Source organism: Zonotrichia leucophrys, chromosome 5 (assembly GCF_028769735.1).
Source record: "Zonotrichia leucophrys gambelii isolate GWCS_2022_RI chromosome 5, RI_Zleu_2.0, whole genome shotgun sequence".
Taxonomy (NCBI): domain Eukaryota; kingdom Metazoa; phylum Chordata; class Aves; order Passeriformes; family Passerellidae; genus Zonotrichia; species Zonotrichia leucophrys.
Genome location: NC_088175.1, coordinates 19,486,034 through 19,500,191, shown reverse-complemented (window position 1 = coordinate 19,500,191; position 14,158 = coordinate 19,486,034). Strand labels below are relative to the sequence as shown.

Genomic DNA, 14,158 nt, shown 5'->3' with positions numbered 1-14,158 from the left:
AATTAGAAATTGTTTGGGTACTATATGAACTTTCCTAAACATTTGCAAAAAGCATGAAATACAATTCAGACTTTGGCCTGACAGATTCTATTGTCCTTAATAATTTTTAAACTTCATCTTCATTCAGGGGAGCTTCCAGTATAATGCCAACAAGCAAAGAAAGCTATAAATCAGAGCACAAGGTTCAAAACATGGCGTAGGAATTACTGGGATGATTGTGAAATAAAATCTTTAAGAAATACTGTATGACGTTTTGAGCCCTTCGATCTCATTTCTGATAAGCTCATGAGTGATCTTTCAAGTCCTGTGGTAAATTCTCTTTATGCCTCCACATTTAATCCAAATATTTGCATAGAAAATCAGCGTTAATCACAGGTAAAGTAAGAGCTCCCATAAAATTACTGTCTAGGTGTAAACTTGCATATAGGAAGGAAGGAAGAACCGTATCTTAATGGCAGCCCTGGGTTGTGTTCCTTAAAAGGGAAAAAAAATTGCTATAAAGGCCTTAGCCAACAGAATAGTTTCCACTGACTTCAGAAGGGATGCGAATCAGGCCCCTAAAGTACCACCTCACTTAGTACTGACTGCTAAATTTATAGCACTTATTTTCTTAGAGCATAACAGCATCCATTCATCACAGTGCAGTAACAAGGCTGTAACCTGATCTAGGACAAATATTACGAGCCTAATGGCTGATGTCCATTACTGACGGGACCTGCTCACCATTTAGAAAAGATTGGCACTGAAGGATTACTGAGCAAACATAGCACCTGAAAAAACTTGCATGCAGGAGTCTGTCATCAGGTGTGTGATCGAGGGCATTATCTGAGAACGCTGGCTCTTATCTTCGGTTGGAAACTGCTGGAATTGCCAACAATTCTCAACAAAGAGCTTCCGTCATGGAAGGCTGATACACCGAGCCAGTCTGGTGGTGGTTTACCTTCCCAAGGCTTCATTCCTTTTTATGGATCACCTGAGACCAAGCAGCACACCAGTCTTTAATAGCTTAAATAGCAGCACAACCTAGCAAACTGATGACAATCAAGGGAAAACCAATCCTTTTCGGTAGAAACACAAAATTCCAAGCATTCCCTCACAGTGGCTTAGAAAGATCTACTTTAAAAACTGCATTTTCCCAAACAGGATGCTGAGAAAACTTTCCTGCCACTGATTCCTAGCATTTTGCAACTTTCCCTATATTAAACTGCTCACTAGCCAAGTTTTCACCTTTCAAACCAATACAATTGTTTTCAGGAACCTATTAAATTTACATTTACCCTTTTTCTTTATGTAACACTAGATACAATTATAATTATAAAATTTTGAAGAAAGTAGAAGAAAATTGCTATTTGTACAAAAATACACTCATTTTTCTTGTTTTTACATTACAGCTTTGAAAGTTATTAATTACTTGCAACTATCAACATAAGTGGTCAGAGATATTTTATTTTTCCTTTTAATTTCCTGTATTTAATTTGCACAGGAGTTCTTAAAATGCAACTGAAAGTTTTGGCTTGCCCTCTTACATACTTCTTAAAGAAAACCTAGGTGAATTTGATGCTTAAATTAAATTACCCATTTATTAAGGAGGTATGAAAAAAATGAGATGAAGTATTTTAATATGGTGTAACCCAATAGGTATAAGAAAATCCAAATATTATGCAAGTATACAATTTGGCATTTTCAGACACGGAGACATATATGTGAGAATATTTTAAAACAAAAGCTGAAATGCTAACTAGCTAGTAATTCACTTTTATCCACAAAAATTAGGCCAGATTTAGTCGTCTAAATCACAGTAGCAATCAAAAGAATAAATACTATCTATATACTAAATGGTAAATCAGATTGAAGATAGATGATATTTCCAATAAATGTAGTGCAGAAAATCAGCTCTTAAAATACTGAAGACATTTTTGATGAAGTATTTTATACAGAAAAATAGTTGAATTAAGACATAAATTGAATATACCATTTATTGCAAGAAGGGTTTTACAAATTAAAGAAGGTACATTTATCAAAATTAATTTCTTAAGTCAGGATATAAAGTTAGTTTGTGTGGGATTAAAATTACAAAAAAATAGTTTAATTAATAAATGTTTTAATGGTAAGTGGTCTGAGCCCCTATCTAGATTAGGAGGCAGCAGGATTGTAGAAGCATTTTTCCCAGCCACAGAGTTTAACTCTACAGAGAACAGTGAAGAGAAGTATTGGGTTTGGCTACCTAATTCCTATGCTTCAGAGGTGTTTATTTATTATGGAAAAGTTCAATTTTTCAGAATGAAATAAACCCTAAAAAATCATTCTGTTTTTTGAGACACTTAGTGTATGATAGTCAGCTACAAAACAGCGTGTATGCAAGTTCAGGCAGAGCTAAAATACACAAAAATAGACAAACACTGAAGGCAAGCTATATAAAAAAAATCCATCAGAATTGATCTTGTATTCATAACTGGAGCCAATGCTTCAGTCAGAATTACTGCCTCATATGCTGCTTGAAAACTTCAGAAATTGACTCTGAAGTGCCTGCTGGCTCGCAGTGAAAGCAGCTCTCCAGCTGGATAGACAGAATGCAATGGTGCAGTTTATCTGGGCTTGTGTGCGTGCATTCCTGCAAGGAGATGCAGCGTGTTAGACACACACTACACTCGATGTAGACAGTTTTGGAATGAAATAAAACTATTTTTATTGCATTAAAGCTAGTATTGATATTTACAGGGTAAAAAACCACAGCATGCCGTAAGTTGCATAAGCAAAGAACATGAAAACTAAAAAAACCCCAACCTCATATATAATTAGAATTTTATTTTCTTTGACAGGGCCAATAACATAACAAGCAAAATAAACTATTTATTTTTCACAGTTCGATTCTCTGAGTCATATGGAGTGCAATGTGCCCTGAACTATGAGTTAGCATTATAGAGAAAAATACTCTTCTAAAATATTTCCATACTACATGCTAATTCCATTTTTCTTGTTTTATTTAAGATGCATTCCATGGAAAATCTATGTAGCTGTCAAATATTCGTAGTTATTTACATTGCCTTTATATTTTGATTTGGCACACTGTTTTGGAGGAATATTTATGTTTAAGCATGGATAATCTCAACATCTGGATTACTAAATTTCTTTCAGAATGTGAAGCATGATATACAGGAAGACTTCAGTTTGGGTGAAGAACATTGCAAAGAAAAGAGGGCTGGTGGTGGTGTCAGGGATGAATGATCAGCTTACCCAGCAGTTACTGCTGCCATGGCAGCTCTATGGCTCAACAGCAAAAAGAGTGCCTTCCTAACAAAGATGTGTTTTAGAAGTTTCTCATATAATGAATTTTAACTTCCAACATTAAAAAAGAAAACAAAGTAATTTACTAGGAAAAAAACCTGATGAGACCTCCACTTTTAATAATACAAAATTGTTGCTAAAACTATTGTAAGTAATATGCAGTTAATCTACCCTGAAAAGAAGAAAACCATGATTATTGAAAAAATTAATCCAATAGTTTGTCATAGTCTTACTGCAGCTTTGTAATTTACAGTTAAAATAATGAGCAAATGTATATAATGTAAAGAGCTCAGTTATTTCTGAAATGAAAATGTTTTATCACTGGATAAAGTACTTGATTTGGCATAGAGTCTTAATCTGTATTTTTACAGATGTAAAAATTTTAGTTGGTCAAATCAATCTAAGTTACATACAAATAATAAATTGTGGACTATAGTAATTAAAAAGATTGGTTTAAAAGAGACAAAGCTGTGTTTTCAGACATAGCCAGTAAAGAAATGAATTTAAATGAAGTAAAGACACTCAGATTAGACAAGAGATATAATAGTGCCATTAGAAATAAGTATGAGATATAGTCTAAGAAATATGCTAAGTGTACATGGTTTGGTTACTTAGGTCAGGACACAAAGAAAATTAATGAGAACTTTTTCTCTCACCCACTTCAAACTACAGCTTAGAAACTTTTATTTGAAAAACAAAGCTTTTGACCTAAAACACTGTTGCTCATTTTTACAGGCATGCTTTCTACAACTAAAATAAAAATGCTTTACTTTGCATTTTATGCTGTCTGCCAGGTATTTCCTGTGAACATCCCATCTAAAATCTCTTGGTTCTAGTAACTAAAATCTGTAAAGAAAATCCTGGCAAAAGTGTAGTTCTAAGCTTCACAAGCAGCCATTTTAAACAGAAAGCTGGTTTTGTTGTGTTGACAATCACATTTTAAACTGATTCCTTCCAGATGAAAAGATGCTATTTCAAACAATGTAATAAAAGTGTGAAGTCAGCTGTTCTAAGGACATAAAAATGATTTATCTGTTCTCTGGTCACTTTTTTTTCCCCTTCATACTGTGGAATTTTTATTTTAAAGGAGACGTTATCAAATAATAGCTAACAGAAGCCCAAATTACAGAGAAGTAAATAACTACTTGACTTTTAAAGAAACACATCACATACCTGCAATTAATTTTGCACCTCATGATGCCTCCTCTACCGTGTTAATGAAATGTTAAATGCAATGCCTAGATTTACATAACTGATAAACAGCTAATTCTTGGAGTTGACTACTGACAATCATCAAATTTCAGAGCTTTTTCCTTTGGTAAGAAAGAGTTTGCAGATAGATTTCAGATTTTTTATCTGCCTGTAACTGGGCATGACAGCCTTGACTCAGCTCAGATTTGAGACACAGCCCCTCCCATCTCTCCATCCTGCTTTGAATCAGTTTCTCATGTTTTAAATACAGGTTTCAGTTCTGGAGACTTAATGGCACTAAAGAGATATCATTTCAGAACAAGCAAGATTTTTAGGGACACATCCCCAAAAAGCAGCATGATCCAAAAGTATGGCTTAAGCTTAATTTGCCGTTTAACAGTAATTCCTGAAATCTTTGTTCAGGGGATGTGCAGCCCCGGCTGTAACTAAACTCTGAGAGGACTTGGTTCCTTGGTTCCTGGCCTGAAGAATTCTGCTGGCTGAAATGTTCATACAGCCCTGGGGGAGCCAAGGAAGCCGTGGAGGGGGACAACGCGTAGGGCACAGTCTGTATGAGCTCTTGCCAGTTTTCCAGCTCTAGGTGGCTCCCAGCTCAGCAGCGCCCAGGCACGCAGCTTTCAGGGCTCAGAGCAGCACCGTGACCCTGCCGGAAGTGAGGGGAGCAGTGCCAGGCAGAAATGTCTCCATCAGGGTGCCAGGAGCACTAAACCCCTGCTTGGAGCACCAGGGAATGGCACAGCAGCTCACCCCTTGAAACACGGCAGTCCTTCACACTGAGCCAGCTGCTGAAGCAGGAGAAATTCATGGCCATTTTCCTGGGCTACCCAATTTGGCAGACAAATTCTTCACTTTCAGAGAACTTAAACACATTCAGTGAATTTGATGATAAAGCACAGTATGGTGTTTTCTACATACTAGATCTAATAGAAGGTTTATTATAAGCACAATTATCCCACTGATCTATTTAAACATGATGTTTGAAACCATCAAGAACCTAATGTGGCAAAATGACAAATGTCCTTGAATGTTAAGATAATAAGGATTAAACAATTTAATTCCATTGACCTTCTGAGTAGATAGATTAAAAGAGACTGAAATAATTCTTGTAGGTATCTTTTTACTTCTTTAACATGAGCATCTTATGATGCAGTCATATGATTCCAGGGAGCTACTGCTATAAATACTAATGTTATCATGAGTTCTATTTATATTATAGTATTAGAAAACAAGACATGTGAGAAATCATATCTTTAAGGTTAAAACTATACGATAATGAAAATAGTTGAAAAAAAAATACAACAACTTGAACCTTTACAAAATGAAGATCCTACACCCAATGTGAGTGTACCTCCAGTGGCCTTAGCAAATAAAAACAACTAATGCCAGTTAATGTCTGGCCTGTTTACTTCTAAGATGCTTTTAAGATTTCCATGATTTTATTGTGTTTGTTCCTATGGGAAATAAATAAGCATGTGTTTCATCTTTAAAGCACATGATTCTCAGAAATGATTCTCTTTAAAAGAGTGTTCTTGTTTACTGCGTTGCCATATATACCAGATTAAATTTTGCAAGTAAAATGTGTGTCCGTCAGTAATAAAAATGTGGTTAGTCAAATGCTGCCCTTAGTTACACCAACGTAACTTCACTGTATTTCAGACAGCTACACACATAAAGTTTTTTCACATTCCAAAGCCATTTTTTTCAATGTTTTCAAGTGTTAACATATGAAGATGGGGGTAGGGAACCTCCAGTCAGGAGCAGAGAATTCTTGCCTGAATGGGATGATGAAAACCTCATGACAGTAATATCGGTAAACACGGCTGACTCTGGAGACAGTGCAGGCTGTGGGGCAGGGAGCTCGCCCTGCACTCGGGAGATCCAGCTTCAGGCCTGAACCTGCCGCTACATTCACGGCTGCTCTCAGACAGCTACCTCATAAAATGAGCTGCTGATGAACTCTCCAGAAAACTACTCAATTATTGATACTGAACCTTTATCAAATAATGCAATTTTGTGTCCAACACGTGTTCCTCAGAGCTTTGACATTAAGGTGCTACAAGGGGCCAAATACACAACATGTTATCAGGCTGCTCTGTGAGAACCACCTGTGGGCATGTTCCAATCCAGATCTACTTGACTCTACTTGACTCACTTCACAAATCAATATCCCCATCTGTACATTTGAGATAATGGTACTTCCTTCTTCTGTGAAGTGTTTTGAGACCCATTGGTTAAAAGAATAAGTATCATCTTTATTTTGTGACTCACTAGTGTTGCAAAAGCATCCAGCCACTTAGAATTGTTGGCACTGGATTAAGAACTGGCTATATACAAAAGAAAGCCTAATGCACATCACCTTCACATAAATACACAAAAGATGTCTTCTTTGTGGCCATATTTGATCTAAAACCTTTTGAGTATAAGTCAATATGCTAAAGTAAATGATCATGGAAATTCTGTCAGTCAAATTTTATGCATCCCTTTAATCTTGAAAGTAGTCTTTATGATTACTATATTCAAGGCTATACCATAATTTAAATTTTATGTCTCAGCACCCATTCAGAGTAAGAATAAAATATCTGGTTTTAAGACACAAGTCCAGATAAAACAGAGACAAGGAAATGAAACTGAAAACAGTAAGACCAGATATTGCACAAAGGTCCATGCAGACCAAGGGGTAAAGTGAGAGTAATTGGCATAAGAACAGGTTTAGGGAAAGAAGATCTATCACTCTGCATATATATATTGTGGACTATGAAGAAGCAACTCTTATAATTAGCCAGAAGAAATTCTGAAATTCTTTGATTGTGGGACACCTAGTCTATGCTAAGGTATTGTTTTTCTTTTCACTGCAGACATGTGAGACCAACTTCCCACAGGCCCATGTGGATCCTTTCTTCCAAACTGCACAGGCATGAGGGCACCTGCTGAGGAGTGTTGTGCTCAAAAATAAATGTACAGATTAAACAGTTGATAAAATTAGTTATGTACTATGAGAATTTGCTATGTCTGTACCTAAACTTTGCAAGCTTACGCTCCCTGAAAATTTACAAATACTAGCTTTTCTAAAACTGAGCCTTTCTTCTTTAAAGATGTGCAAAGCAAGAACAAGGGTTTAAAGATTCAGCCCTAAGACATTAATTTTATTCATGAAAGCCAGCAGATTTAACACACGGTCCCAGTTTAAGCCACTACATTGTGCTTTATAGCTTTAATTAAAATTCTCAATTCAACAATTTTTTGTAAAACTCAATTGTCACTTTACATTTTGGATTATATTATTTCACAAAGGAATGTGGTAATTATGTCTGATACTCTAAATTACAGGTTTTTAGTGAAGTCTGCAATAAACACAATAGTATGGCAAGAAGATGCCAGTGTAGGATAATGTAATCCACAGAATAATTCTGCAACATGACAGATGAAAATAAAAATTAGCAACATACTATTAACTATGTGGATGCATCAGGAAATATACAGATAGACATTTTGGTGCTGTAGTGCTTTTTTTTTTTTACTATCTTCAGGCCCACTTTAGCAAGGCTGCTACAAGTATTATGAGTCTGTAAGCGTCAGACAGGCCAGTAGGACTAGAAGAGAGATGGATCTATATATAGATTTTTCTTCTCTTGTAGTACAAATGCTAGCAGACTTTCCTCAGTGCTCAGATGGAAGTTACTGTAGCTGAAGTGGAGGCAGAGAAGGTACCTGTGCTTCAGTTTGCAAGATCACAGTTTCTGAAACTGTCAGTGTAGGTGAGTCTCTACTAACAAATAAGATTCTTGAATATAGCAAGCAGTCATGGGTCCAAGTTCATTTCTGCTCCTCCTGGTCTGAAGTGCCAATGAGAAACTAAGGAATGGGGCAGATAGCTCTGTGTGTGTGGGAAATAACATCTTAATCTACAACTTCTGCTTTCCTCAGAGCACTGAAAGCAGAGCCTTAAGTCTGGTCTTTGGATACCACAAGAATTTATGCCTCTAGTAAGCTGAAATTAATCTCTCCTTTATAAATGAACACTGGGAAAAGGGATTTTTGGCATGACTGACAATGCCATGCCTACCTGGCTGGGAATTTCAGTATTTGTATCCTGTGCAACCCTTATTTGGGAGCAGGGATGGTCAGTGATGATGTTGGTGAGTGCCATAGACTGGTGCTTGCCTGCATGGCTGCCAGCTCTGCCACTCTCCTTCCCTGACCTGCTGGCATCTAGCAGCAGCAGAGTGTCCTCTGAAGCCAGGTGGGAAAGCCAGGCCTCAAAGCACTGCTGCAGACTCTCCAACACTTGTTACCATGACATGCAAGGCAGGACAAAGGAGAGTGCTAGCAAATTCCTTAATTGCTGCATCATCGCTGATATCACACCAAGCAGGAGCCCTCCAGCTTCTGCATGTTTGCTGATGACTCTGCACTCATCCAGCTCCTGCTTAGTCTTGGCTGTTCTCCCACATACTCCACCCAGAGCTGACAAGTTTTGTGCAGCTTTATAACCCCATTAACGTATGACTCAGGGTGCTGCTTATTAAAAAAGAGGTGTGTGTGGTCATACAGACAATTATAGGTACAAGAGAGGTAAGGTGGTGCTGAGAACAAGACAGGAATAATTATAAAGCTATTGGACTGTGTAAATGTGGAGGTAATTGCTCCTTCCCAAAGCAAATTAAACGTAAATAATCAAATAACTCAGCAGAAGCAGTGAAGTCTCAAATTAATGACAATTGTGTTTTGCACTTTCCCAGGACCATCTAGCTCTAAGAAAGGCTAACAAGCACTTTAAACTGTAACTTATTGAAGTGTTGGATTATGAAACTGGAATACAGAACACTACTACCCTTCCTATTCCAGGCAAGTTAACAAATGAGAAAGTAACAGGTTTCTTGACTGAGTGCCCCCAAAAAACCCAACTATAACCCAGGACATTTACTGTTAAAATTATGAGCCCATGAAAATCCAAGTTTATAAGAACAAAGTTGTTTACAGACTTGAAATAAAAGCATCCATTATTTTAATGCTGTAACTGCAGATTAAGACAATGCAGATGGGCATAATTTTCCATTCTTAATATGAGACACAACACCATGTGTCTTTAATATAGATACAACATATACATTCAGCTAGAACATTGGTTTATTCTTACATTTCAAATTCCAACTTAAGTCACTATCTAAAAAAAAGCAAGTGAGTAAAAATGCAGTAAAGATCATGATGGTATAATGATCAGTCATTTAACACAATCTAACATATTATTTGTAGGATCTACAGAGAATGAAAAGTTTTCTCTATTAATGCTTTGAGTTAATCCTGTATCCAAACATTTTTCCCAATAAGCATCAGATTATTTTTATGTTGGCTATAAAGCTGTCACTCCTCAATAAACAGACATGCTCCTGGTGGGTTTACCTCACTGTCAAAGATCTGTCAATTCATGCATCATCTCACAAGTGAAACCAGAGAACCTTTACTGCACAGCTCCTAGCAAATCCAGCTGAGCAGAGGCTGCTCATCACCTGAGAGGATTCCCACCACTGCAGCTCCTGTGCAATTAGTAGTGACTGGATGCTCCCAAAACAAGTTCACAAAATCCCTGAAGTTAATAGTTCTGCCTCCCTTTAAAAGAAAGTTATGTGACCTTTAATAGTCTGCTCAACTGAGCCTTCGTTTAGTGAGTCTCAATTAAATTTTATGTTTTGTGGCTCCCATTTTCTTGTAAGACAAGAAAAGAATTTAAGGGATGTATCCTTCTTTGAAGAATTTAATTCCCCATGAAGAAAATGTATTTCCAGTTAAAGAGATACTCAAAGTTTGGGGGAAGGAAGTTTTTGTAGAAATTCCTGTTGATTTTTGTTTGTTTAGTTTTTTGTTTTGGGGTTTGTTTGTTTTACTTTTGTTTGTTTGTTGTTTGTTTGTTTTGTTTTGTTTAAAGATTTTTAGTGTTTTGTAAAGATGAAGGAGTTTTCTGGTTCTTTGAAATGGACGGTGTTCTGTTAGTGATTAGACAATTATTTCCTCTCTTCTTTCCATTGTAATGAGGACAAAATCCGAGGGATGGTTAAAGAATTCTGGCAGTTATTTGTGATGAAGCTTTCCATGAAATCACCAGATTGCTCCAGTGATACTGCAGCAACATAGTACTGGTTGATTTTCAGTAAGAGCCACTGCAGCAAATGAATAATTTGCATATGTGTTCATAAAAATAAATAATTCCTAGGCTGACTCTGCATCCTTAACCTCAATATAACAAGGTCAGAAAATTAAGGCACAATGAAGCATCTCACCTGAACTGGGCTTTGACATTTTGGCTTACCTTAGTTGCTACTACTGAAAAATATAAGTACAAATCAGCATAAGCAATATTCCCAAATGTAAACATTTTGAGGGACAGGCCATTAGTAACACTTCTTTTCCCACTGTGTTTCTTTATTTAGTTAGGGGTTTTTTTAGTCAATTTAACATAAAATCACAGATGCCAAAAGGGAATTCAGAGTGCTGAAGAAAAATGCCTAAACCCTTTTTCATTTAGTTTAGCTCTTTTCATTTTAGTTTATGCCTAAACTATTTATAGATTTAGATATTTAGATATTTTCAGAAAATGCCACACACCATTGGGGGTGTTTCCTATTGCCAATATGAAATACACATGGAGTATAAATGAGTTTCTTATACCCTACTCACAGACTTACACACCTGAGTCTGAACACCTCATAAACTGATTTTGTTTGCTTAGTACCTAAATGTGAAGCCCTTTCTTGGTGCTCTCTTCTGCATATTTTTGTGGCCACATGAGGAATGGGTCATCAGGATTAAAGGTTTCCACAAACTAAAATAATTCACATTCCACCATCACTTCCTACACAGCTGTCGTAATCACTATGCTCCAGAAAACCAGACAACCTGTGAAGACAGGAATGAAGGACTCATGGAGTCATACAGGTTTTTCAGGGTTACCTGATTTCTTTTCTTATTTTTATCTGAAATTTAACATTATAATTCATCTAAGATTTTTTGATCTCATTCTTTTTTCCTAGTGCTTACTACTGATGTCTTTCAATGTGAATTTCTGCCTCTAACTTCCTGGAGAAAAACAGGTGCTCATGACATTTGCTTTTTGACTGCTTGTATTCACTGCTTGAATTGAGTATTGACTGCTTTTGAAACAGACAAGTAAAACTCTGTATTAGCTCTTGCCCCATTGAAATTTGATGCAATCCATTGCTAAACTGTGATTTAAATATATAATATTTTCATGTAATCATCTTCTTTTTCCTTCTCACAGATTCATGACTTGTTACAAACATTAAATATATTCTAGTTTATTTCCAGTATCAGGGCACAAGAGCTCCATAGGAAAAAAACAATGAATGAAAAAAATAGTGAATTATCATGGGAAGTGTCTCTTGATTTAGAGTCTTTCTCCAGATATGAAAAATACTAGTGAATTGGGATGAGATAAACACTGTTTTCATACTCACTGACTTAAATATTGAAACTAGTTTTCTATTTAAAAATAGTTCTACATTATCATAAATATTAATACCTCAGTAGTTTTCTTTCGAGAAGCAATACAAGTTAAATTAACTCAGCCTAGAAAACCTCAGAAGCTACAGATTGCCATTTGTGTGGAACCTTTTCAGCTTTTAACTTTTTAGAGTCTTTTGTTGTGAAAAAACACAACATTAACCTCTCAACAAAAATGAATTTGCAACTAATAAGGGCATCTGTGACAACTTCCTCTTCCAACATCCTAATGAAACTTCTTTTTATGTCCCTACTTTCTCATTTCAAACCATCCGGCCCTATATGGATGTGCTTAGGTAGTTGAGCTTAGCTAAATCTCACTGCAAGAAACAAAACTAGTCTAGTTATTAATTTTACTGCTCATCTCACCTCTGTTTTTCCAGTGCAGCTTGTGGATACAAGAAGTCAATGTCTCACTGCACCTATGCTGCCTCCATACCCAGCATCTGTGCCACTACATACAGGAGCTGTTCCATTTTGATGAATATTTAGGTTGGACTCATGATCCAGAGGTCTTTTCCAACCAAATTGTTGCTGTGATATACAGATAAAAAAAAAAAAAAAAAGGGTTGCTACGGTATTAAAAAAGTCTATGGAAAGCCTGCCAGCGACTCAAAGCTGGGTTTTACTAATTAGAGTTACCTTGATTAAAGGCTAGCTTCCAAAGAGCTCCTGTGGATAACAGGCTTAACTTTAAGCATATGATAGATCCCATTACATTCACTGGCTTTAACTGGACTGCTCATAAAATTAAGCCTATATTTAAATGCCTTTCTGGATCAGAACCCAAGTCCCTTAGAAGAGCTCAGGCTTAGAGCAGCAGTACCTTATGATGCCTGTATGATTCAAGTAACTGATGAACATACCTGTTTTTGCCATATTCTGTCAAACTGAAAAGCTGTGGAATTTTGCTTACACAGGTCCTGCAAACATTGTGTCCCACAGGTAACTGGGAATGCCATTTCATCAGAGCTTGTAAACAAGTGACACGCTCAGCCCGAGCTGCTTACTAAACCAGGATGAGACACAAGTGAAGATACAGGAATACACTGATGCAGCCATCCTGCTCCAGTGCTGAAGCAGGGCTGTCACCAGTGTCTCGCTGCAGCTGTGCATTCTTTGACATATTATAATAACCAAAAATGGCATTGTGAGTCTAATTTAGACTAATCAAGTCTTTTCAAGTTGTGCTCGTTATGTAAGAATATGTTTGCCAAATTCTTGCAATTGCAAAACGAAGAGTGGAATATAAAGAGGATCTAATGTCTGGAAAATGGGTGATTAAGAAAGCTTGCATAAAATTGACAATTTTAAAAACATATACTCTTACCCTTCTCGTTGGAAAATAGTCCTAAAACAGTCCCCCAGGCTCTTGTAACTGGTTGGATCAGTTTTCCCTCTTTGAATTTGGAACCTAAAAAAAATACAATTTACATCACAGCATGAGAAGTCAGGGATTTTAAGTCACTTTTAACTTTCCAATTATTATATAAAAGGAGTTTTAAAAGGTTTTTTTATGTCTCTGATTCATTATTATATACTGTTCCTGATATACTTATTAACACTGTTTTCATAGAAGCTGTTAAACCAAGGAAAAGTAGAGCTTTAGTAGTAACTTTTTTTGTAGTTTATGGAACTCACAGTATAGCTATCACCTTTGACATTTACACCTCTTTCTAGTTGTTTGAAAAATAAGCTGTTAACCCTGTGCCTGATCCAAAGCCCACTGAAACTAATGTGAGTGTTTGAGTCAAACCCTGCTTTTGAAAATCTGGAATGTAATACTATCGTGTGTTGCTCATTTTTATATCTGACACAATTACAACAAAAATCAAACAGAGACATGAGCAGATATTAGAGAACCATTCATTTTTCATAACTCAACAACAAGATGAACAATAAAAGCAAGCAATGAATTATTCTAATTGAAACCTTATTTTCTCTATTCAAATTTTGACAACAATAAAAATTTCAACATGAAGCTTGTGGCCTTGAAAGGAAAATCAAGATTATGATTTAAGATTGTAAACTTCTTATTGTTATGATTTATGGATAGCAACAGTGATTTAACAAACTATATTATTTTACTAAGTATCTCAGATAGAGGATCCTATTTCTTTCAGTTAAAAAACTGCAGCTGGCACAT

General features: G+C 36.2%; 1 protein-coding gene across 7 annotated transcripts in view; it reads right to left on the bottom strand.

Annotated features, from left to right (window-relative positions):
• SLC25A21 (solute carrier family 25 member 21) overlaps positions 1 to 14,158 on the bottom strand; it is a 238,934-nt gene that overhangs the window by 48,012 nt on the left and 176,764 nt on the right. For 6 of the 7 annotated variants that reach the window (XM_064714950.1, XM_064714949.1, XM_064714952.1 and 3 more), the window contains one exon: positions 13,343 to 13,426. The exons of the other annotated variant lie outside the window; for it this stretch is intronic. In XM_064714950.1, the coding sequence (XP_064571020.1) occupies positions 13,343 to 13,426 (84 nt within the window). The remainder of the gene's footprint in view (positions 1 to 13,342; positions 13,427 to 14,158) is intronic. 7 annotated transcript variants of the gene reach the window in all.